The 26342-nt window shown below is 42.8% G+C and overlaps 2 protein-coding genes, 1 long non-coding RNA gene and 1 pseudogene across 3 annotated transcripts in view; all 4 read left to right on the forward strand.

Moving 5' to 3' along the window:
• Positions 1–26342, forward strand: part of LOC6054476 (syntaxin-binding protein 5) — a 430924-nt gene that overhangs the window by 153479 nt on the left and 251103 nt on the right. The window contains exon 5 of the mRNA XM_038260959.1: positions 21662–21725. Within this exon, the coding sequence (XP_038116887.1) occupies positions 21662–21725 (64 nt within the window). The remainder of the gene's footprint in view (positions 1–21661; positions 21726–26342) is intronic.
• On the forward strand, positions 1635–3943 carry LOC6045875 (annotated as a pseudogene).
• LOC119769117 lies at positions 7558–8774 on the forward strand. The gene is made up of 2 exons (XR_005278293.1): positions 7558–8350; positions 8423–8774. It is a non-coding gene; the product is annotated as an uncharacterized LOC119769117 (long non-coding RNA).
• Positions 11260–12130, forward strand: LOC6046944. The gene is made up of 2 exons (XM_038260986.1): positions 11260–11421; positions 11485–12130. The coding sequence occupies exons 1-2, from the start codon at positions 11384–11386 to the stop codon at positions 11906–11908; spliced, it is 462 nt and encodes a 153-aa protein (XP_038116914.1). The 5' UTR covers positions 11260–11383; the 3' UTR covers positions 11909–12130.

Genomic DNA, 26342 nt, shown 5'->3' on the forward strand with positions numbered 1-26342 from the left:
AAAGCTGGAACGCTATGGGATCAGAGGAACACCACTTGAGTTACTGAAAAGTTATCTACAAGGACGACAGCAGTACGTGTCTATTGGAAAACACAGAAGTGGGTGGTGTCCCATAACTGTTGGAGTGCCCCAAGGGAGTAACTTGGGTCCGTTACTGTTCTTGCTCTTCATCAATGACATCGGCAAACTGCAGCTCAACGGGAAAACTCGACTGTTTGCGGATGACACGTCAGTGTCATACAGAGGAGTAACCTGCGAAGAATTACAACGACAAAAGGTAGCAGACATCGTCCTCCTGAACGACTTCTTCAGAACGAACGTGCTATCCCTTAAACTTGCGAAAACCAAATACATGATCACCCACTCGTCAAGGAGGAGAGTTCCAGATCACCCTCAACTTATTGTAAAGGGACAGACTGTTGAAGAAGTTTCCAGTTATCCCTTTCTTGGCCTCGTTTTTGATAGTACCATGTCCTGGACTGCTCATATAAGGGCCCTCAAAAGCAAACGCAGCTCTCTGTGTGGAATATTTTGGAGAATCTCGTCGTTCATTCCTTACCCACAAATGAAAATGCTGTACTTTGCTTTGGTACACTCCACAATCCAGTACCTAGTTGCAAACTGGGGAGCAGCCTGTAAAACGGATCTACACGACTTACAAGTTCTTCAAAATCGCTGCCTGAAAATTATTTCACGCAAGCCATTGCTGTTTCCTACAACCCAACTTTACTCGGATTGTACTGATTCGATCCTTCCGGTGAAAGCATTGTATAAACTACAAACTATGATGCTGCACCGCAAGATCTCAACGGACGCCAAGCAACATCACAACTTTGCACTGAGGAGAAGGGAGTCATCTCGCGCATCCCGACAACTAGGAGATTTCATCTTACCACGGCCGTACACGGAGTTTGGAAGAAAAAAATTCTCCTACCTCGGGGGGAAGTTGTACAATGCAATGACAACCGACTGCAAAAAAACGACAACCATCGCCGCCTTCAAACGGTTACTCACCATCAACATGAAGGAGAGAATCCATCTTTTTGTGTAGAAGTCAAAACTAATGTTCTGTTACATATCGTTTCATGCCACCATCGCCCACCAACCGTTGCCCACCGCCCGCCGCCCACCGCCCAACGCCCAACGCCCACCGCCCAACGCCCACCACCCACCAGCAACCGCCCATCGTCAAACGCCGCTCATCTTAGTCAACAACTGCCACCACCGCTCGCCATCAATACCAACTCATAGAATGTAGTTAGAATATAAGAAATGCACTGCCTTAAAAGAGCTTAGGCTCACTGGCTAGTGCAACAGATTATTGTGGAAGATTAAAGATCAATTGAAAAGAAGGGAGCGCACGAGGGGTGAGACACATGCCCTAATTAATTAATAATAATCGTTTAGTCAATTAGAATTTACAACTAGTTGATTAGAATTATCGCTAATCAATTAGCGTATTCCTACCCTTCAAATGTTATCTTGGGCTGACGGATACACGTCAAAACATCAAAACAAAACAAACGTAAAGAAAACGTTTGGAAATTGAAGTGACCAACCTGGTTTCGGAACGAAGTCTCCGTGTGGTCTTCTTCCGGCTGACTCAAATATCGAAGCAAAACTCTCTAGGCAAGATGGCCAAACGGGGTGCACAGTCCGACCTGAACCACGGCAACTGGAACGATGAGAAGGAGGTGGGCTGATTTGTCCAGACGTCCAGAGACGAAAAAAACGCGTCATTCCGGTAGATTCTGCGGGCAGCGGTGTATCGTCGTCGGAGTTAAGGTGCGTTCAAGGGATTCACCGGGGTGACGTAGACACCGGCGTTGAAACGTGCTGAGGGAGGAACCAGTCCATTTTCGCTTCTCATTGGAATCGCGAAACCTACGAATGGGACGGCAGCCACGACGTCCGCGCGGGGAACCAGCATCTTCTCCACGACCGACCCGAGCAAGCAGGTCATTTCCCAGGTTGGAAACCCGCCGAAGGAGGACACAGCAGGTTCCGCCGGCAAGCACACCGGGGATGAGAAGTATGCGGCCAACGTGAAGGCGCTTAACTTGGTCGTGGCCGCTTGAATTTCGGAGAAGGCCAAGGAGAATTCGGTGTGCAAGCTGACGCCGATCTTCAAGATCAGCAAGGTGGACCCAAAGGAGCCAACGGCCGTAAAGCCGGCCACTAGCGTCGCGCTAGCGACGACGACAAACACGGCCGCGGCACCGACTCCACCGGCAGACAAACCATTCAGCTTCGGGTTTGGCTCGAAAAGTTCCACGACCGGAACGGGCTTCAGATTCCCCAACGTGGTCAAACCCACCGAGGACAGTAGCCGGACGAAAAGGCTACCACCGATGACGACGAGGACGAACCGTTCAAGGTGGAGTTCACGCCGGTCAAGGAAAAGGACAGCATCTTCTCCAAGCCGTGCAGTAGCTGTTCGTCACAGCCAACGGCAACTACTCAACTACATCGGAACGCACAGCCAACGGCAACTACATCGGAACGCTGCACATCAAAAAGATGGACGGGAAGGTGCAGGCCCTGGTGCGGGCCGACACCGACATCGGCCAGATTTTGTTAACATCATTTTGAACGAGATGATGCCGGTGCAGGGGATGGGCAAGAACAACGTCATGTTGGTGTGCGTTCCGACGCCGGAGACGAAGCCACCGCCGACGTCGGTGCTGCTGTGGGTCAAGACCGGCGAGGAGGCCGACGAGCTTTATGAAACGCTGCTGAAGCAAAAGCCCAACTAAGGGGTGGACATTTGTTGGAAAATTGTTTAATGTTACACTAAATAACTCAAAATTTGAAAAATAAAAAAAAAACAGAAATATGTTCTCCTGCAAAAAGCATCAATCGGACGTGGAGCCCGCAGTCATGCCACTGTCATGTGATCTCACGTTCACTTCTACGACGGGCATCGCAGACGATGTCGCCTCCACCACACCAGCACAACGCTGCGGTACATCCGCCGGCCTTTAGATCAACGGGCGAGGGCAAATGTCGATTGCCACCGGAACAGAATCGCTGCCGAGATCGCAGCAGTAGAGTTTGAAACTAGCCGTTGGGGATGATTAGACGCGGAAGACAAACCGACATCGGTGGCTTGGCGAATGCCAATCATGTCGGTCTCCCGACGTCGAAAAAGGCGTCCATTTTGGAGCCGGAGTCCTCATAGCCCCGTCAATTAGGCCTTTCTTGGACTGGGCCCCGCTTACGGAAGAGAGACAGGCGGGAGTTTGGCCGCGGTAGTAGCTGTTGCACACTTGATCTGTTTCTCTTTCGAAAGCATTGGACCGTGCCGTGCCGGATCTTCTTTTTTTGGGTTATCCATCGTTCCGATTCCTTTCTAGCGGCGTCCTAGATCTGCTGTTTTGGTCCTTACGACATCATGGCCGTGCTCTGCTTATCGATCCCATCGTCTAGCTTCCGCAACTGGCAGGCCTGCTGCATCTTTCCGCGCTCCTCCTGCTCTCATTTGGCCAAAATCTTCAATTCGCCTCCTTGTGCAGCACCAAATTGGTCGGATTTAGCAGGCCTCCAACGAGAGTTTGCTGCTGGTTGAGGCCATGCCGAAATCCATGCTCCGGTTGTGCCCGGAACCTGCCTGCACCGGATAAAACCGCACAAGAGATTACTTTGTTAGTCTAGTGTTTTCCTGCGGTTCAGATCATTTTCAAGCTGTCAAAATGACTTTTCTCAAAGACAAGATAACTTAATATGCGATGGGAATGGAATGTCAAATCAGCGCTAATCAATTAGCTAGTTGACGAAAATCAGCGCTAATTGATTAGTGTAAAAATAATTGATTAACTGTGTCCTGCCCCTCGGGAGCGCATCCCCAAACATAAAAAGACAGCTGAGCCTAACTCCAGGTCAATCTTGGAGTAGGTGAATATTCCAGCAAAATGCTGAGAAGTGTGCAATTCGGTCTTTAATATATTTAAAAAAAACTATTCCACGATTCCATGTTTTCGGCTCAAATCTCTCTTTTGATTTTTAGATATTCTGCCAAATGACACTGTCTGCCCTTTGACCTTTTCTGCCGAAAATTATTCTGCCAAATGACACATTCTGCTGGTTGACTTTCTGCCAAAAGACCGTTCTGCCAAAAGGCCGTTTTGCCATTTGTCCTATTCTGCTGAATAGTTTTCTGCCAAATAATTTTCTGCCAAACGACTTTTTCTGCCGGATAGCATTCTGCCAATTAACCTTTTCTGCCAGATGGCCATTTCTGCCAATTAGCGTTCTGCCGAACGTCATTCGGCCGAACGATTTTCTGCCAATCGGCTCAGTCCCCAGGATGTTATTTTGGCAGCTGTCTAAAGTTGGGGTACGTTTTTGGCCAAAAATGACCTCTCTTTTTTCTAATATTTTTGTTAGGATTGCTCGAAAACTACCCAAATAATTAAAAATCATCAACATTGTAGCGTGTCAATACGATTCCCTGAAACAAGAAACACTGTTTGATGACTTGTTTTTCCCATATCGTTGTATTTGAGCATCATTTTAGTTTCATTTGACCCAATGTCACCCCCTCTAAGGGGTGAGATTGGGTCAATTTTCAAACAATTGGCATTTAAGGTACCGTCATTGGGGGTGACATTGGGTCTGGGGGGTTAGATTGGGTCAAAGTGATTTTTTACGGATTTTACCATTTCTAAGGTTATTCTCAATGAAACTGAATTCTGTTAAAGGGGTTGTGTAGGGGACATCTTAAGATGACTTCACTGCAAAAATCTCGTTCCTAGAACAAATCCTGTTATTTTGGCAGATGTCTAAAGTTGGCGTACGTTTTTGGCCAAAATGACCGCTCGAAAAATCATTTTTCTAATATTTTTGTTAGAATTGCTCGAAAACTACCCAAATGTTTGAAAATATCCACTTCAAACATTGTAGCGTATCAATACGATTCCCTCGAACAAGAAACGCTATCAGATGACTTGTTTTTACCATATCTTTGTATTTGAGCATCATTTTAGTTTCATTTGACCCAATGTCACCCCCTCTAAGGGGTGAGATTGGGTCAATTTTCAAACTATTGGCATTTAAGGTAGTGTTCATCAAAATCCACCATATTTTGGGAAAATGTTAGTAAACTATCTAAGAACAAATCTACGTTGAAAGATTTTCGATGTTATTTAAATTGTTTTTGTTATTAAGAAAATACGAGAGGTGTATCGTTTTTTGACCCATAGTCACCCCCACTGACGGTATATACATCTTAATTAAGAGTATGGTAAATAAAAAAAACTCGTAACACAAAAAAACAAATACTTGCAAGAATAATTGCTACTGAAAAAACTGACCAAGACTTTTCTGCCAGTTAATAGTTTCTGCCAAACGACATATTCCGCCTTTCAATTTTCTGCCTAGTGGCATTCTGCCAAACGTCATTCTACCGAATAGTTTTCTGCCTATCGTTTTTCTGCCATTCTGCCAAATGACACTGTCTTCCACTTGACCTTTTCTGCTGAAAAATTATCTGCCGTTTGTAGTTTTCTGCCAGATATTTGTGTGTATGTGTGTGTGTGTGTGTGTGTGTGTGTGTGTGTGTGTGTGTGTGTGTGTGTGTTTTTTTACAAGGTCGGAATCTGCTACCAGACACCTGAGAATTCATTTCTCAGGTAGTGTGGGGTTGGGAAAACGAAAAAAAAGATTTCCCGACCCACTAAACCAGTCCTTGAACGCCGTGCCCTTTTCCCCCGGGCCACCTTTCGGTATAACTTCGGGGGGAGGCGTTGCATTTTCTGCACTAGTCTACTTACAGGATCTATGCCGGGTACTAGAACCATTTCCTGTTCTACATACATATGAGTCCATGCGAGGGTTTAACCGCGCCCAAGAATCGCGTTGCTTTTGATCGGCTTGTCATATGCAGCCCTCTCCTTGGACCATCGAGACGTGTACCGATTTGGTAGAACCAACCGTCATAACGTGCTCTCCTTCACAGCCACACTCGTGGGTTCTCGACTCCTGTTACCATCGAGACGTGTACCGATTTGGTAAAGCCGACCATCATAACGTGCTCTCCTTCACAGCCACACTCGTGGGTTTTCGACTAGGCTCCTAGTCGTTCCTCCTCTGATCGTCTCTCCATTTCCGCTGGAGAGCCGAAGTGATCTGCGTCACCGCTCCGACGACCGCATTCCACTTGGAGATGTCGCTGAACATTCTTCGCACCACATTATCCGGGCTGGTGTCTGCTCCGATAATGGCCAGCATTTCGCTTCGCGCTGCCTCGAAGCGAGGGCAGCCAAACACCACGTGCTCCGGTGTTTCCTCGCAATCGACGCAGTCCGGACAGAGAGACTCTGCATGTCCGAACCTGTGCAGATACTTCCTGAAGCAGCCATGGCCCGACAGGAACTGTGTTAGGTGGAAGGTGACCTCTCCATGCCTTCTGCTCACCCACGTGGATACGAACGGGATAGGCCGATGCGCCCATCTGCCTTTCTCCGTAGTGTCCCACTCACGTTGCCACCTTGCCAACGATTCGGCTTTCGCAGCTTCCCGGATACCTCTCGTGCCTTTTCGGGTGTATCGCACGGTGTCCTCCTCCAGTGTGATGCCGATGGGGATCATTCCGGCTATAACGCCAACCGCTTCCGACGAGATGGTCCTGTACGCGCTTGCAACCCGCATGGCCATCAGTTTCTGTATTCTGTCGAGCAGCGCTCGATTTCGCTTCGTCTCCAGCGCCGTCCACCATACCGGTCCGCCGTACCTAAGTATGGACGTCGCGACACTTGCCAAGAGACGGCGCCTACTGCTTCTGGGTCCAGCGTTGTTCGGCATAATCCTCGACAGTGCCATGATCGCCTTCGCCGCCTTCTCGCAGGCGTAATCGACGTGGCTGTTGAAGTTCAGCCGGTCATCCACCATCACCCCGAGGTACTTGAGCGCTCTCTTCGAGTGCACTACGTGTTCCTCAACGTGTAATTGGGCCTGCTGCACCTTTTTGTGGTTACTAACCAGTATCATCTCCGTCTTGTGGTGAGCGATCCACAGCTTCACCTCGAGCATCCAGTTCTCGATCATTGCGATTGCCTCCATAGCCAGCACTTCGACCTGCTCGACATTTTCGCCGGTTACCGTCAGCACTATGTCGTCTGCAAAGCCAACAATCTCTACGCCGTTGGGTAGCCCCAGTGTCAACACTCCGTCATACATTCCGTTCCACAGTGCTGAACCCAGAATGGATCCCTGCGGAACTCCCGCGGTAACAACAACGGTTTTTTGTCCATCGGCAGTGTTGTAGACCAGCACGCGGTTCTCGAAATAGCTCTTCAAGATCATGCACAAATAGTTAGGCACCTTCATTTTGTGCAGCGCTGCTGCTATGGCCGCCCAGCTCGAACTGTTGAACGCGTTCTTGACGTCAATCGTGACTATTGCGCAGCAACGGTTCCCCCTGCGTTTTTTCCTCCGCGCTTTGTCGGCTTTCTCGACCACTTTCCGGATGGCGTCCACCGTGGATCTCCCTTTACGGAAGCCGAACTGCCTCGCTGCTAAGCCATGCTCGCTCTCCGTGTACTTGGTCAGCCGGATGATCCGTTCCAGAAGCTTGTAACCTGCCTGCTGCAGTTTACCATCGCAACAGTAGAAGTCTGCGAATAATAAGAAGAGTGCCCTAAACCATCCCGATCAGGGCAAAATATGATCTTTTGTCTGCTAGAATTTTATAAAACCACTACACTTACAACACAAACAAGAAGCCAAGAACCATCATCATCATCGATCGCGGCTTCCCAGCAGCCGATCGATGCCGATTGCGCGCTTACTCTCGCGATTGCGTGATCTCCCAGCTAACCGTACGCACATAAGGCACGTATGCACTAGATATTGGGCAATTTCAAATCCGAAGGTCGATCGTTGAATGATTACCCTAGCACAAAACACAACATGCACACCCACCGATTATGTTTATGCTCATCATCACATCAACATACCGGATCGACATCAACCATGCCAGCATCAAACTAATTTCCCGATGGGGAAATCAAGTCGAGCAGCCACCCTGGCGACGCCCCGGTACTCACTCTCCAATCTCTTATCGGCCGACGCCAACTAGAGCCGTGAGTGATAAAGCGAGGCGCGATCGGTCAGGCAATATAGCCGGTCGTCGCCCGCGGATCGTCATCAGTCACTGGTTTAGCGTATAGGAGACCGCGTCGATCGTCAACCCGTCAACTTTTCCGCCGGACGATCGACCTCAAGAAGAAGTTTAGTTCGAGGAATTTCTGTGGTGAAAACCGTCTCACCAGTGAGGAAGAACAAGGAGTGGAATAATAACCGCACTGGAGTGCGAGGTGCCGCGACACCGTAAATTGGTCGTGGTGGAGAGGTAGAGTGGCGACCCTCCCTCGTGTGCTTAATTGGTGTTAATTTGAGTATTTTTGTACTTTTTGTGTGCTAGTGAGGTGGCGTCTACGATCAGCATGGAAAGCATGGCCATGCTGGAGTAGATAGGAGTACTTGAGATCGGCCTTCATTTCCTGTTTCACAAACTGTATTCCATCATGGCTGGAGCCGTGGTGTGGAGCAGTGCGCTGCTGTGCATTCCTGCCGACTGGACGGCGGGGCTAATGCACCGGATGGCCGGCGTTCTCGCCGGTGACCAAGCTGGATTCTGCCCGGGCAGCAACGTTGTTCCGGATCGTCGAGGGATACACGGGGGTCACACACACACTCAGGTTTACACCCACAACTCTAGTTTTAAGGACGCCAACTAGGTTTAGTTCGCCAATATAGATGTAAGTACGCTAAAATCCCCTCTTTTATTTCTGTGTAGGTTGAATTTATCCTTGTCTTGGGAGGGCTGGTTAATTATCTGGGATTCTGTTGGAATTCGACCCATTTTTATTGTTTGCTGTGTTCTATTGCATCTGTGCAGGAAATGGTACTCCTGCTATTCAATAGTACTCCATCTTGTCTCATGCTCGCACTTTCCTTGGAAATGGGAGGTGACAAGCTTTCCGAGGGTGTCCAGCAAACATATAGGCCTATACGATGATGGGTCCCCCCGGTGGTTTGCCTGGCTTCGGCAGCAACACGAGCTTTTGAACCTTCCACGGGTCGGGGAAGTGTCCTTCGTCCAGGCATTTCTGCAGGACTGTTCGAAACCTGTCCGGGAATGCTTGAACCGCCGATTTCAGGGCGAAATTCGGGATTCCATCCGGGCCGGGAGCTTTCTTCACCTTCAATCTCTTCGCTACTGCCACAAGTTCTTCGTTGGTGATCAGATGACCTTCGGCGTTGCTACCCCTTCGTCGTTGTACGGTGTAGGAGGCCATGTCGTTGGGTCATGTCTTGGGAAGAGCCCTTCCACAATGACCTTCAGCTTGTCGGGACACGTTTCAGCCACCATCGATGGGCCTCTGATCTTTGCCATCGCGACACGATATGCGCTCCCCCAAGGGTTTGCATCAGCGTCTTGGCATAACTCCTTGAAGCAGTTTGTCTTGCTGCATTTGATCGCTTTCTTGAGCGCGGCCTTTGCAGACCGGTACTCCTCTCTGTACTCCTCTCTAGTTGCTTCGGATCTTGCTCTCTGGACTCGTCTTCTGGCGCTGAGGCAACTTGCCCGAAGGGTACCGAGTTCTTCATTCCACCAGTAGGCTGGACGACGACAGTTCCTTGGCTCCAGTCTCCGCGGCATGGTTGTGTCGCATGCTGTCACTAGTTGTGCTGTAAGCACGTCGGCACTCAAGTCTTGGGAACCATCACACCAATGGAGCGCTTCCACGAAGAGACCCTCGTCGAAGTACTGCAGCTTCCATTTCCTCCCGTAGGACCGGCTGCTCCTATCTGGTACGGGGCTCGTCTCCCGATGCTGTACCGGATCGCTTGGTGATCGCTATGGGTATAGTCTTCACTTACCTTCCAGTTCATGTCGGCCGCTATCCGCGGGCTACAGAACGTAACGTCGATAATGGACTCACGACCGTCTTTGCGGAAGGTACTGCTGGTTCCGCGATTCGCCAGCCTAACGTCCAGCTTTGCAAGAGCTTCCATTAGGCTATGCCCCACGGGGTTGGGCACATGGTTGATCCGTAGCGCATTGGATTTACTTCCGTAAATATTTCGTAAATATCGTAAATACAAGCGTAAATATGATTTATCTGCACGATATTCGGAATTGAATTTTGTTCAGTGTGGATAGTGACAGTTCAGAACTGTCACTTGTTTGTTTCCTTCATTTACAAACGTCAGCACTTCTACTTAAGAAGCAAATGCGGGTGATGACGGCAGGACCGTCGATGAAGCGGTCCCTGCCGGCCGAACTTCCACCACCCTCACAATCCGACCGCAGCCGTTACCGCAAGCCCAACCGGACCCGGGCATGCTGGAGCTGCTCACCAGCTCGGAGAACCATGCCCGCGTGTTGGAAGCCCGAGCCGTCGCAGTCAGAAAGCCGGCAGCGTTGCACACCCCCGCAGAACCATCAACGACGCAAGTGTGCTGGGGCAAAATAACGACCAAAAAGCACAAAACGTGGGAGGGCGACGGAACGTTGACCATCGTGGGCGGGAAGAGCGTCACGTTGGGCGACGAGGACGGCAAGGTGATTGGGAGCTCCGGGTTGGTGAAGGGGGAGGAGCTGGAGGAGGGTTCGCGGTTGAGCAAGGAGGTTGAACTGGTGGAGCGGATTGATGGGGAGGTGGCCAAGGAGAATGATGTGCCGGTGAAGAGGGTTCGATTCGAGGCGAGAGGAGGGTTTAGGCCGCCGGCGGAGTCGATGTGCGCCGGGAGTCCGATTGTGGTGTCGACACGGGTGTCGAGCTGGTTGGGACTGTGGGGAGAAAGCGATTGCGGAGGACTTTGTTCCGTTGATAATGCGGGAGCCTTCGCTCAATCAGTGGAAGTATAACAAAGGGTTGCGTTCCGTACTGCGTGGATAAGCATTTGCGGCCGCACCAGCGGGAAGGGTTTTGGGAATGAAACGCGAAGACTCGGAACAGTTTGGAGCGATTTTGGCCGACGAGATGGGACTGGGGAAGACGTTGGCGTTGATCTACACCTTGAAGAATCAGGGACCATACGGGCAGCCGATTGTGAAGCGGGTTCTGACCATGACTCCGAGCAGTTTGGTGGACAACTGGGATCGAGAGATAACAAAGTGGTTGAAGCAGGAACGGATCTTTACGTTCATCGTGGGGCCGAATAGCAAGTTGAAAAAGTACGCGCACCTATTCGCAACCCAACGAGTTGTCGCATGGGGGGAGAAGGGAGAGGAGGGGCGGTCAATATCGTTTTTTTTTTCATCATATCTAACAATACAAAAAAACTGATTTCACAAATAAAAAGAAATTAAACCACCGGCGACTTTTCCTTGGTCAGTGCGGAAGCGTCCCAGACGAGCTTGGCACCGTCTGCGATGAACATCTGCACCAGCTACTGGCCGGCCAGCTTCAGGTAGGTCGACTTCGGTGGATGAATTCTCAGGTTCTTGAACTTGTCCTTGTGCGTCGTCGGCAGCACGACGGCCTCAATCAATTTCTGGATTTGCCTGTCCAACCCGCCAATGTCCGAATACTGCTCGGTCGGCCGGAAGTGTCTCCAGGATGAGGTACGAGTCCTTGTTTACGCCCACCAAATCGCCCGGCTTGAGTTTCTCTGGATCAACCAGGCCAAACACGGGCAAAAAGTACGTCTGCCGTGTCAAAGTCTTGATTACGGTGCGCTTGCCCTTCTGCTTGGAGTCCAGCACCACCACCGCCCCGTCGTCCTCCGTCTCCTGAGGGTCCACGTCCAGCAGCTAGATCGACTTGTCCTCCTGGGTTACCACCATCTCGATTGCTGGTGCCTTACTGAGTCCAAACACGCACTAAATTCAACACAAAACAATGGAAAATCCGGATTTACTACGACGAAGCTGCTGGCCCATGAAATTGCCGGATGAGTGCCAGCGAATCGCTCGGCCGGAAAATGTAATAGACAGATTGATTTTTTTTGTTGTTTGTAAACAGTGCGCGCGTTTGCGATGACAGCTGTGAACACTGAAATAAAATTCATAGAGGAATAGTGTATGCGCGTAAATATGGATGCACATACAGATTAACTTATGAAATAAATGCAATATATTTGGAGTGACCACCTCGTGCTATGCCCCCTAGCATTGGTGCATCTGCTACCCCACTCGACTGCCCACGCGTTGAAGTCACCTCCGATGACGATCGGGCTTCGTCCGATCAGTTCGTCGGTCAGACTATCCAGCATCTGCTGAAACTGCTCCAAGGTCCATCTTGGGGGGAGCATAGCAGCTACAGAAGAAGCTTCCGTTTACTTTGGCGATCACGAATCCTTCAAATGCTCTCGAGACCACTTCCTGTATGGGGTACCGCCCCATTACGTGTATCGCCGCCATTCTTGCTGTATCCGCGGCCCAATTTCCGTTGTCGTGTGGAACTCGGTACGGTTCTGCAATAATTGCCACGTCGCAACCCGTCTCCGCAGTCGACTGCCACAGCAGTTGCTGTGCAGTGTCGCAGTGATTGAGGTTCACCTGGGACATCTCCATTACTTTTTGCCCGAGGCCAGCTTCTGATATACCGGGCAATTAAAGCCACCCGTCGTGTGACTATTGCCATCTCCTTCTTTACAGAGCATGCACTTCGGCTTATTCTTACAGTCTCTTGCCATGTGGCCTTCTCTACCACACCTTCTGCAACTGTTGGTTCGATCGGGACCGTCGCAATTTCTCGCCTGGTGGCCGAAACCCATACAGCGGAAACACTATAGACTAATTAAAGACTAGAACATTTTTTTCAAAAAAATATGACTTATAAGCTGTGAACCGCGTGAACCCACGTTGTACCGCATCGGCTCGCCCCCCGTATGACAGATTTTCTTGGCCGCACTGTTATTTTCGATTTTGCTTTGCGCTGATTTGCGCGCGCAAAACGAGTTTGTTTATGTTTTTATTTTGGCAAATCTGTTGACGGGTGGAATTTTTTTTGCCAACTTCTGCTTATAATTTCGTAAAATTAATTATCAGCATCACGCCTTCAAGCAATCGTTTTGAAACCGGTGCAGGTTGTTGGAGTTAGGGACCTACATAGGGAAATGAAATGTTCTGGGAGAAATTTCAAACAACCAAGGTCATTCAAATTTAAGGTTGGAAAACTTGTAGTTTTTCTTTGGTGCTGGCACTTTTCTTGTACCGAACAAGCATAAACATAACAAAAACTACCAGATTGTTATCAACAACAGTTTTACAATACTTGTGATTGTTATAAGTCTCGTTTTTTTGTCAAAATTATTTTAAATTGATTCCGACCTTGTTCTTGCATGATCTTGTTGCTCGATTGGAACCCCGATTTGACAGTTCGACTGGAACCCTGAGAGTGACATTTCGCCTCTCCATAAAGGCTCTCTAGTTGGAGTTGGAGTGCACCAGGAGACATGACTGTGTCAGTCAGTCAGGTTCGCGGCTTTTCATCCAGCAGGGTGCAACGGAAGTGCCCAACATAAAGAAAGTTACGTCGCTGGAGTGAAAGAGTGAGAAAAGATTCTTGATGGACATTTGTGTTGTTTCAAAAACAATTGTTACTTTTAGGTTCACCATTTCGTCAGGCTGTTATCATCCACAAAAATCAAGTTTAAAATAGCTATCACAAGAGGCGGGCAAAAGGCCACCGTCCGCAAGAAAAGGAAGTACAAGTTGGTACGTTTGGCCGCCAAATCCAAGATCCATTTTGTGCAAACCGCTGTGGAAACAGGAAGGTCTGTGCGCACCGTCTGGACGCCAGCAACTTTGCCTTTGCGTCGTGATCGATGCCGCACCGTTTCATCAGTGGTACGAGAACCACTACCTGCAGCCGCAGGACAAGAAACGTGACCTGAAGGCCAGCTAGGAGGATGTGTTAGCCAAAAGGACAGCAAGCATCTGCTTAAGAAGTACGCCAAGCGTCAGAAGACTAACAAGATCGATTCCGCCCAGGAGTAGTAGTTCAACGCTAGACGTCTGCTGGCCGTCATCGCTTCCCGACCTGGACAGATTGGCCGTGCCGATGGTCCTGATGCTGTTCTGGGCTGCGCGGGCGATGGATCAGCGAAGAGAAGCGGAAGGAGGACATCTTGTGTACACGAGGAGCAGGTTCGGGAACTCCGATCGCTACAATCTTAGGGAAAAGCAAGTCAAACCAAAAGTATTTGTGAACCAAAATGTGAAGAATCTCAATGGTCGAATAAATTGAGTTAGAATGCAATCAAATACTATGCAATACTTTTAAATTCAGGCACAGTTCTGAAAGAAATCTATTCAATAGATGATGTGTTAAAATGTATGAAATAATATTTGAAAATAATTCGTTATTTTATTACAAAAGTGAGCCAGCTCTCTCGCACGCGATTCGAGGTTTCCACCTCCGGTAATATTTAGTCGTGACTTGTCGAAGACCAACTCGCTCGTCTAGATGTTGATGGCTCTGGAGACGATTAAGAAAATTTTCTTGATCGGAATCGCCGGGGGTCTTTCGGGGGTCTTCTTTCGTTCACCTCCGGGTATGCGCTGATTTATTTCGCCAGATTCCTCGCAATTGGCCCTTTTCGACGCTTATTCCGCCAGCCTGTCTAGATCTGTCCGAGTCGGATAGGGTTTGCGTCTGTATAATTAACCCCGGCACCTATCGGTTCAATTATGTTCGATTTAACTGACAGGTCCGGTACGGTATCACGCTTACCGCCATCGCGGTCAGTCTCGACTTGATTCCTTTTGCTTCCGGTGGTTGGATGACCTAGGAGACGTTACATGACATGATCCGGCAACTGCTGATCAATCCGAAACCGATGCGTAAGTGGCCAATCGTTCCATCAGTGACTTGAGGTGAAAATGAACGGAAATTAAATGTAAATTGTGAAGAAAACTTCATGGCCATAACCCGGACCATACCGGACGGCGGCTAAGTTGTCGGTCGTTCCGGTTCTCTGATTCTACTTGGATGGCTAAATTACCCTCCCATAAAACGAATGTATGTGTTTGTAAAGATTCAAGAATCAAAACAAAAAGAAAAAAAAAGAAACGTCAGAAAATCACCAGTGTAGCCTGTTTCTGACATTTTGATCTGTCATTTTTGACAGTGAACCGGCCATGCCGAGGGGTCATAAAAAGGTTGAGTCATGGTTCAGATCCCACTGTGTAGTCTTTTTTTAGTCTATGGAAACACCTCGTCATCTGCTGGGTCACTCGAGGAACAGGCCTCAGTGGGCACACCGACCACCCTACTTTGACCTTGCCGGTTTCCAGCAGCTTAGACGCCGAAGGCGTCGATAGTCAGGTCGACGCAATTTGCGTGCCGCCGTAGGCTTTCCTCAACCGGATTGCCATCGGTGTCGTACGGTCATCCAGAAGAACGATCAGCGCATCTTCTAGCTCTTCCTCCGTCGTGATCTCGTCCAGGTTCCTGCACTCGATCGTTGTCTCCGGCGATAGCGCCCTCACCTTCGATTCGTAGCCTACGGCTTTCTCGACGAGGGACTTAAAAGCTGAGCTCTTGACCGCGGATCATTTTTCAGCTCAAAAAGCATCGCGCCGGTCTGGGTGCGCCTGGTTTAAACCACGTTCTCGCCAAGCTCTTTGAGTTCCGGATCGGTTCTTACTTTCCGGAGGAGGTCTGCGTACGACACACCTTCCTTCACCTCGACCACCAAAGCCTCGCCTTTGTTACGCTCCCTGCGAAACTTGGGTTTTTGGGTGTCCTCGTTCTGCTTCCCTTTTTTCTTCCGCTTCTTTTTCTTGACCTTCTCCCATTCCTTCTCCTTCCCTGGGTCTGGTTCTGGCTCCTTCACTGGGTCCGGACTGTCTCCATTCCCCTGCTTCTGCTTCTTTGCATCCTCCTCCTCTCCAGGCGTTTCCCTGTCCCTTTTTGTGCTTGGGCCGGGCGGCGTTTTAGGTTCTTTCTCTCGTAGCGCTTCCTCCTCCAGTTTTGCCTCCAGCGCTTTTTCGGCTTTTTCAGCTCTCAGCTTCAGTGAAGTTCTCGTCACCACCAGCGAACTGTTTTCGCGCTCTGCAGCAATCATGGCTGCCTTGACTCCATTCACCATCTGTTTGATTCTGGTGTGGACGTTCATGAATACTATTGCGTATTTCTGAAAATAATGCTGCTGACTGTATGCGTTGAGAAATAATGTCGTTGATGAAAGAGAGCTTGGCAAATGTACGACGTTCTTGTAATGATTGTATGTTTATGAACATGCAGCATGCTTCATACGATGGGAGAGGAAATGCAGTCCAGTTAAGTTTACGTAGTGCGTACAGTAAGAATTGTTTTTGGGAAGATTCAATACGTGCTTGGTGTACGGCACAGTATGGATTCCAGACGATACTACAGTATTCCAAGAGTGGCCTGACATACGTTATATAGAGTAATTTAATAGTATACGGGTCCTGGAAGTAGAATGCAAAGCGCTTTATAAAGCCTAATGTACTTTTGCCTTGTTTATTATTGTGTTATAGTGTTCTACAAAAGTTAGTTGTGAGTCTAGGATGACACCTAGATCACGTACTACTTTGCATTTTTCTACTGGTTGGTTTCCTAATAATACTGTTATGTTTGCTGTTTCATGTTTTCTGCTGAAGGCAATGGAATTACACAGCAAAAAATCCGATGGTAAAATCGCATGCAAAAGCATGCACATCACCTTTGTCAAAATAAACACTTAATATTACACACTGCATGTACAATTTTTGCAAACACAAAAAAAAATTCAACCGACGGAATTCAAACCCAGCACCAACAATAAGGACTGGCGCCTTAGCCCATTCGGCCATCAGACCGATGAAAAGATGTAAGGATAAACGCATATATGGGCTTGACATTTCGGTCAAGTAGGTTTCCCATACTGATGGGCTTCAGGCCTGCCCAACGTCCAGCCCGCGGGCCTGATCCGGCCCGTGAAGCCATTTCATCCGGCCCGCGACGGCTTTTCAAAATAGTTCTATGACCGGCCCTTAAGGCCGTTCATGAAGTATCAAATAAATAAAATTATTGTCTGAATTAAAAAAATAACCATGAGATCAATTTTTTACATACAATAAGAACATTCTCCATGTTTGAATTTAATTCTTTTAATTTTTATATTGATATTTTTTAGTTGAAAAATTGTGCAGCAAAACAAAATTATCCATTTCGCACAATTGTGAAATTTATGAAAAAACTTGGATTGATGTCTTAAAATTTACAAAAAAAATACTAAATGTTATTCTTTCAGTTTTAACTGTGTTTACTTCAAATTGATTTTTTTCTATTTTCTTTTTTTTATTTAATAAGTAAGCAAAAATAATGTTTTTTTTTCAGAACAACTTTTTATTGACAAAGTTTTTTTTTAAAAAAAAAAAGCTTAAATAATCTAATTATTCATATTTAAAAATATAAAAAAATGTATCAAAAACATCAAAAAATTGCAACGATCATTGAAATTTGAATGCTCTATTTTCATAAAAAAATATATCAAGGTATTTAATTGCAATTGTCAAAAAAAATCTATACAATTTTAAACAATTATACAAACAATTATTGAAATAAGTCAAATAAACACATTTTGAATGTTATCTTTGTTTTTCATTCTTAAAATCACTAGTTCTTTTATGTATTTACTTTAAAAGAACCCAATCATGAGAAAATTGAAAAAAAAAGTTTACTTTTTCAACTGTTATCAAATATTAGTTCCGGCCCGCCACTGCTTCAGAAAAATTAGATCTGGCCCAAAAGGTTGGGCACCCCTGGGCTACATATTTCAGGGTGTAAAATCACATAAAATTGCATAAAATAATGCAATATTTATTTTACACCCAGGCCTTTTACACGCAGCTGGATTACTACTTTTTTAGCTGTGTACATTTCTTTACATTCAATTGGAGTAGGCTTTTACTACACCATGTGTAGAAAAGATTAATTTCGTTTTGGAATACATGACTGTCATTGGCATTTCCTATTTCCATATACAATTTCATGTCGTCTGCATATACAGGTCGTTAATTTTTTTTAAGAATGAAGGAAATGTCGTTTACATGCAAGATGAAAATAAGAGGTCCTAAATGGGATCCTTGCGGAACCCCAGAGGTGACGTGAATTGATTCCGATAGTACATTTTGGAAGCGAACAATTTGTTCGCGCTTAGTCAAATATGACTTAAGCCATTCCAAAAGATTCGGTTGAATTCCAATTTTCTGCAGTTTGAAGATTAATAATGGTATGTCGATTCTGTCAAATGCCTTACTAAAGTCTGTGTAAATTGCTTCTACGAAATTGTGATTATGCATTGTATTCAGTGTAAAATTTACAAATTCTAAAAGGTTGGTGCTAGTAGAGCGGCCTTTAAAAAAGCCGTTCTGTTTACATGTGATGCGGTTTTTTACTTGCTGAAAGATTTTTTCATTTACAATAGATTCGAAAAGTGTTGGAATGCAAGACAAAAGATTCCGCGATAATTACGTATGTCTGATTTTGGGCTGTCGGAGATAAGCCTAGTAGAAATGCAAATAATTGTAAATCCGCTTCATATTGTCTATGATTAGTTAAATGAATGTTCTGAATTATTCAGTAAAGAAGTTGAACAGAACAATTAGATTATTTGATGTCTAATTATCTGTGAAATGATGAAGAGAATTCGAGCGACCACCATTCACACACACCACGACACGAGCGTGTTGATGGATAGCGTTACACAAATTCGAGAATGTTGTTGGTTCGGCTCAACGAATTGCTCGTGCGCAGTGATATGAGAGAGGGAGAAACTCTCCCAAAAGGAAGAGAGATTTCCGGAGAGGGTTCGGTGCTGTGAACCTTTGCCCAGCACAGCGTTCTAGAGAGCGATCAGTCTATAGACAAATCCAGCAAAAGCTCAACGCTGCTTTTTGATGGTGAGAGATTTGACAGCTCCCATACTAAATGTCTCGATTTTCATACTTTTTGTTAATTTTCTTCTAAAATAAAACACTTAACATATGAAAACTATATATTTTTGGTGCCCAAAATTCCTGCTGAATCGAATGGTGTACTTATCTCAATTGCAAATTTTTTGAACAGTTTTTATTTTAATAATATTCTAGACACATTTTGTGCACCTATTAAGTATTGATTATCATAAATAATCATTTTATTGCTTAAAAATTGAGTTTTCCTGAGCTCCCATATTCAAATACATGGAAGCTGTCATTTCTAACACCATTGGCCACCTAGCGGCCATTTCAAACTGGATACGTCTATTTGCGAGCTTTGAAGAACGAAGTACGCTTTTCGTATTAGGATTTTGAAATGGCAGAGAATATGGCGATGAAGATTGGATTCGATGTAGTTGGAGGTTGGCCAGAAAATTCGACCCTTGCCTGGTCTAGAAGTTCCTTGTCGGACAATTTGGTTGACGAATGAGTAAAAAAGTTGCTGCTACTTGCGTTGTCCTGGTCGATTTGATTGTCCTTTAAGCGGTATACGCACTTCGGAAGGAACCGGTCAAGAAAAAATCAAATGGGCAGCAGCGGCAGCGCAAGCAAGTCAGAGAGGGTGAAGAAAAGTCCCAAGAAATCGCTCTCTCTCCTTTGTTCTGCTGTTCGTAAAGCTGTTTCTTGACCCCTTTCCTTCCGATCAGCATACTAGCCTTTAAGTTAAAATGTGGCGTACTTGGGTTTCGGCCTGCGTCAGAGTTGCAGTTGGTCTGGTGCTGTTGCCGACGAAGAAGTTGATGTGATTGTTGTTGCTGCTGGTGTTGCTGTTGCCGGCGTTGCTGATGATGTTGTTGTGATTGTTGTTGTTGCTGGTGCTGCATTTGTTGACGATGTTTTCGGTTACGGCGACGTGCTTTTTCGGCTTCCTTTTCCTGAAGACGGCGAGTCCGCTGTCTGGCGTCGAAGTCGGTCCAGTCTGGCTTCCAGATTTTTTTGCTGCCGATAAGTCGCCAGCCAGATTCGATTTCCAGTACGGTTTGTTCGTTTAATTCTTCTGCAAGTGATTTTTGCCGGACTTCAATTTCATTGTCTTGCAGTTTATTGATGGATGAAGTGAGGGCCCTCACTTCATCGTGGACTGCTAGAATTATGTCCAAGAGATATTTTTCTGCTGAGACAATTGTTTTAATTATGTCATCCCGGTGGGATGACGTAATTTCCTGGATACGGCCGAATGATTCAGCGAGTTTTTGATTCTGGTCCGAGGTGGTGTCTTCAAATGCTTTCCTGACTTCGTTCAAGGGGAAGTCCATTGCCGCTGCCTGTGTTAGTACTGCCGTATGGATTCGACTTGCAATTTCTGTGGATTTCTTAATTTCTTCTTGCAGGCCTATGATTTTATTGTGCAGTTCATCTAGGGCTTCTTGATTTGTCTTGTCATTTGTCTTGATGAGAGTCAAGATCATATGACTGCCTTTTAAATGATGCTGTATTATTTTTCTAATGTCGATTTCCATATGTAGGTTATTTCGACAAAGACTGCATACTGGAAGTACATGTAGTTGCAAGTCGTCTTCGGAGCCACGCTTGACCCCAATACAGGCCGCGTGAAAACTTCGGTTACAGATCCCCGAGCAGTTCCAGAGGTATTGTTGGTCGAAAGGTGAAGAGCACGACGGTACATAGCACTGCATTTTGCTTACGTTTGTTAATAAGGGCACACGCGACGCGCGACAAGAAATAAATAAGACTGGGACTGGGTCAGTGAAGGTAAATAAAAATAAGGTGTAGAGCGAATTAAAAACGCTTCCGTCCAGTAAAAAGACTCAACTGCAACTTTCTATCAGACTTTTTATATGCCGAATGCTGATACAACTTATCTCAGTCCCGGGTATTAGGTGGTGATAGCCCTCGCGCTGCTTCCAACGACCCATTTCAGAATGGCAGAGATCCTAGCGGCCCAATTCCGAGGTCGTTGGGCATTTTCCGGCCCCGCCTTAACATAGAAGCAAGCACCAGACGGATCCTTGATCTATCTTAATACTCCCAATCCCTGAGGCAAATCAGGGATCAGAGCGTATTTAATATGAGTAGAATACAACATGTTTTATAACCTTCAGATGGCCGACTGGTTAGAGTCCCAGACCAACAATCCAGAGGTGTGAGTTCGAATCCCACCTGATTCAGTTTCGTTTTTGTTCCAATTCCTGATTCCAAATTTCAAAGGTACCGACCGGGATTTGATCCCTGAATCTTCTGCTTGTGAGGCAGAAGCCGTAACCATTAAGCCACGGAGCCGGTTAGTTTTCTGCCAGATATTTTTCTGCCAAAATTTTTTCTCTCGTTTAACTTTTTCTGCCGATTAGCGTTCTGCTAAACGTCATTCTGCCGAACAGTTTTCTGCCAATCGGCCCACACAGAAAAAGTTAAACCAATCCTGGATGTCTATGGCACATTTTGAAGTGCTTTAAAAGACCTTTCGAATGCATCTAAGAGAGTTGAAATTGATTAAGTTTTACAGAAATGCGAGCAATTTAATTTTTTTTATGTTTTTTGGACTTCAAACTTCAAAGCTCGTTTTACCCCACTTCCCTTTGTCGTAGAGGGCTCATATTTGGCATTGGCAAGAGTTCATCTCATGTATAGACAAACAAACGCTGAAAGTTTCATCCAAACCGGAGCACCTCGATACGAGCTGTTACACATTGGTGAAATACTCGCTGTTAAACGCAAGATCAACTTTTCCAAAGTCATTTTTGCTTTCTTTCACAGAATCAGAAAGACTCATCCTGGCGCAATCGTACATTTATCGGACAACCCTTTAGATGCGAATAAGGTAAGATATCGATTCTTCAATTTCATTGGCTCTATTATCTTTCAAATGATTTTTAAAATATATAAAAAATTATCAGAACAATCTGTTTAATCCAGAATCTAAAAAAAACGTCATGCTCCTAACAAAAACCATAAAAAAATTGTTACACATAGAGTAGAGCGCCGGGACCGTGGTGTAGGGGTAAGCGTGGTTGCCTCTCACCCAGTCGAGTCGTCCCAGAAGGTCCCGGTGGCAAATTTTGAGACGAGATTTGTCTGATCACGCCTTCCGTCGGACAGGGAAGTAAATGTTGGTCCCGGTCTAACCCAGTGGTTAGGTCGTTAGCTCAGTCCAGGTGTAGGAGTCGTCTCCCTGGGTCCTGTCTCGGTGGAGTCGCTAGTAGGCAGTTGGACTAACAATCCAAAGGTCGTCAGTTCGAATCCCGGGGTGGATGGAAGCTAAGGTGTAAAAAGAGGTTTGCAATTGCCTCAACAATCAAGCCTTCGAACACCTAGTTTCGAGTAGGAATCTCGCAATCGAGAACGCCAAGGCAATGCTGTAGAGCGAATAATTTGATTTTTATTTTTTTGAGAGTAGAGCGGAGCAAAGGTTCGCACCTAATGGCCATCATTCTGTCACCAGTGACCATTGAATATTTCGGATTCGACCTGTTTACCAAAGTGCACCATTATAACTTGCCTATAAAACGTACACGGAACAAAATCCGGTTTGCGGAATCGGAAACTTTGCTTTCGATTTGCTCTAAAATCGCAAATCTCGGTTTCCACCCGTCAGCAGGAAACATTGCTTCCAATATCGCAAACGATTATTTGCGATATCGCAAACGTAACGCAGTAACGCCCACCCCGCCAAAAGCACGCAGAACACAGCCACTTCAATATTTACCTTTTTGAATTGACCGTTGCTGCTCGAAATTCAGTTGGAAATAAGAAGAAGAAGCGCTCATTTAATTTTCATTTATTTGTTCATATTTCTAAACATAATTATTACGAAATTTTACTGATATTGTGTGATGTTTTTTTTTTTTGCTTTTTCTAAAATACGGTGACGATTCGAATGAGTCGATTTCTCTGATGTCCTCGATGTCCGTGGTGCAGTTGGGTACTGCTGCCGTGAAATCGCTGATGTACGGATGATGTCAGTGTTGATGTTTTGATGTCAGTGTTTTGTGCAGCAGTGTGTGCGATATCCGGTTGATGATCCCCGCCTTGCCCAGATCCTTCTCATACTCGGTGACGTCGGCAGCGGAGCCACCCAGATAGAGGTGCTGCTGAGACCATGCCAGCGTGCTCGGGCCGGCAATCTGAATGATTTCCGGCGCCGGATTCAGTTCCTAGCTGGTACTTCCCCTTAGCGGATTCGCGAAACGCCGGAAGTTCACCTCGTTCTGGAGGTTTCGGCTGTTGGCTTCTTCGTGCATTCGGGAAAGGTCCTGGTGCGGGCTCAGGTTCATGCTTGACTTTGGAGCATATGATGCCTCACCAGGGCAACAAAGGCGCCCATGCACAGCGCCACGATTGCGATTCCATTTCCGATATTCACCTCGAGGACCAACTTGAGTGGAGCGGCATCTGCTAGAAGACCGTCCGCCTGGAATGAGCCCCAGCTTTGAACACATTGCTGGCCGAATTCACGTTGCAATCGTGAGGCGTAGACTGCGAAAGAGAACACAAAATTAAGTTTAAATTTTTGTCCCTTCACACATCAAAAAACTTAAATTAAGAACTTTAAAAATTCAAAAATTTAAAAATTCAAAAATTCAAAAATTCAAGAATTCAAAAATTCTAAAATTCTAAAATTCTAAAATTCTAAAATTCAAAAATTTCAAAAATTCAAAAATTCAGAAAATCCAAAAATTTAAAAATTCAAAAATTCAAAAATTCAAAAATTCAAGAATTCAAAAATTCTAAAATTCTAAAATTCTAAAATTCTAAAATTCTAAAATTCAAAAATTTCAAAAATTCAAAAATTCAGAAAATCCAAAAATTCAAAAATTCAAAAATTCAAAAATTCAAAAATTCAAAAATTCAAAAATTCAAAAATTCAAAAATTCAAAAATTCAAAATTCAAAATTCAAAATTCAAAAATTCAAAAATTCAAAAATTCAAAAATTCAAAAATTCAAAAATTCAAAAATTCAAAAATTCAAAAATTCAAAAATTCAAAAATTCAAAAATTCAAAAATTCAAAAATTCAAAAATTCAAAAATTCAAAAATTCAAAAATTCAAAATTCAAAATTCAAAAATTCAAAAATTCAAAATTTAAAAATTCAAAATTCAAAAATTTAAAATTCAAAATTCAAAATTCAAAATTCAAAATTCAAAATTCAAAATTCAAAATTCAAAATTCAAAATTCAAAATTCAAAAATTCAAAAATTCAAAAATTCAAAAATTCAAAAATTCAAAAATTCAAAAATTCAAAAATTCAAAAATTCAAAAATTCAAAAATTCAAAAATTCAAAAATTCAAAAATTCAAAAATTCAAAAATTCAAAAATTCAAAAATTCAAAAATTCAAAAATTCAAAAATTCAAAAATTCAAAAATTCAAAAATTCAAAAATTCAAAAATTCAAAAATTCAAAAATTCAAAAATTCAAAATTCAAAATTCAAAATTCAAAAATTCAAAATTCAAAAATTCAAAAATTCAAAATTCAAAATTCAAAAATTCAAAATTCAAAATTCAAAAATTCAAAATTCAAAAATTCAAAATTCAAAATTCAAAAATTCAAAATTCAAAAATTCAAAATTCAAAAATTCAAAAATTCAAAATTCAAAATTCAAAATTCAAAATTCAAAATTCAAAAATTCAAAATTCAAAATTCAAAATTCAAAATTCAAAATTCAAAATTCAAAAATTCAAAAATTCAAAAATTCAAAAATTCAAAAATTCAAAAATTCAAAAATTCAAAAATTCAAAAATTCAAAAATTCAAAAATTCAAAAATTCAAAAATTCAAAAATTCAAAAATTCAAAAATTCAAAAATTCAAAAATTCAAAAATTCAAAAATTCAAAATTCAATAATTCAAAAATTCAAAAATTCAAAATTCAAAATTCAAAATTCAAAATTCAAAAATTCAAAAATTCAAAAATTCAAAATTCAAAAATTCAAAATTCAAAATTCAAAATTCAAAAATTCAAAATTCAAAAATTCAAAATTCAAAATTCAAAATTCAAAATTCAAAATTCAAAATTCAAAATTCAAAAATTCAAAAATTCAAAAATTCAAAAATTCAAAAATTCAAAAATTCAAAAATTCAAAAATTCAAAAATTCAAAAATTCAAAAATTCAAAAATTCAAAAATTCAAAAATTCAAAAATTTAAAAATTCAAAAATTCAAAAATTCAAAAATTCAAAAATTCAAAAATTCAAAAATTCAAAAATTCAAAAATTTTAAAAATTCAAAAATTCAAAAATTCAAAAATTCAAAAATTCAAAAATTCAAAAATTCAAAAATTCAAAAATTCAAAAATTCAAAAATTCAAAAATTCAAAAATTCAAAAATTCAAAAATTCAAAAATTCAAAAATTCAAAAATTCAAAAATTCAAAAATTCAAAAATTCAAAAATTCAAAAATTCAAAAATTCAAAAATTCAAAAATTCAAAAATTCAAAAATTCAAAAATTCAAAAATTCAAAAATTCAAAAATTCAAAAATTCAAAAATTCAAAAATTCAAAAATTCAAAAATTCAAAAATTCAAAAATTCAAAAATTCAAAAATTCAAAAATTCAAAAATTCAAAAATTCAAAAATTCAAAAATTCAAAAATTCAAAAATTCAAAAATTCAAAAATTCAAAAATTCAAAAATTCAAAAATTCAAAAATTCAAAAATTCAAAAATTCAAAAATTCAAAAATTCAAAAATTCAAAAATTCAAAAATTCAAAAATTCAAAAATTCAAAAATTCAAAAATTCAAAAATTCAAAAATTCAAAAATTCAAAAATTCAAAAATTCAAAAATTCAAAAATTCAAAAATTCAAAAATTCAAAAATTCAAAAATTCAAAAATTCAAAAATTCAAAAATTCAAAAATTCAAAAATTCAAAAATTCAAAAATTCAAAAATTCAAAAATTCAAAAATTCAAAAATTCAAAAATTCAAAAATTCAAAAATTCAAAAATTCAAAAATTCAAAAATTCAAAAATTCAAAAATTCAAAAATTCAAAAATTCAAAATTCAAAATTCAAAATTCAAAAATTCAAAAATTCAAAAATTCAAAATTCAAAATTCAAAAATTCAAAATTCAAAATTCAAAATTCAAAATTCAAAATTCAAAATTCAAAATTCAAAAATTCAAAAATTCAAAATTCAAAATTCAAAAATTCAAAATTCAAAATTCAAAATTCAAAATTCAAAATTCAAAAATTCAAAAATTCAAAATTCAAAATTCAAAAATTCAAAATTCAAAAATTCAAAATTCAAAATTCAAAATTCAAAAATTCAAAAATTCAAAAATTCAAAAATTCAAAAATTCAAAAATTCAAAAATTCAAAAATTCAAAAATTCAAAAATTCAAAAATTCAAAAATTCAAAAATTCAAAAATTCAAAATTCAAAAATTCAAAAATTCAAAATTCAAAATTCAAAAATTCAAAATTCAAAAATTCAAAATTCAAAA

The sequence above is a fragment of the Culex quinquefasciatus genome, chromosome 1, assembly GCF_015732765.1.
Source record: "Culex quinquefasciatus strain JHB chromosome 1, VPISU_Cqui_1.0_pri_paternal, whole genome shotgun sequence".
Classification (NCBI taxonomy): Eukaryota; Metazoa; Arthropoda; class Insecta; order Diptera; family Culicidae; genus Culex; species Culex quinquefasciatus.

Coding starts and splice junctions, on each gene's coding strand:
- LOC6046944 (XM_038260986.1), top strand. CDS start 11,384: ATGAACATCTGCACCAGCTACTGGCCGGCCAGCTTCAG. Junction 11,422..11,484: donor TACTGGCCGGCCAGCTTCAG/GTAGGTCGACTT, acceptor CGTCGTCGGCAG/CACGACGGCCTCAATCAATT.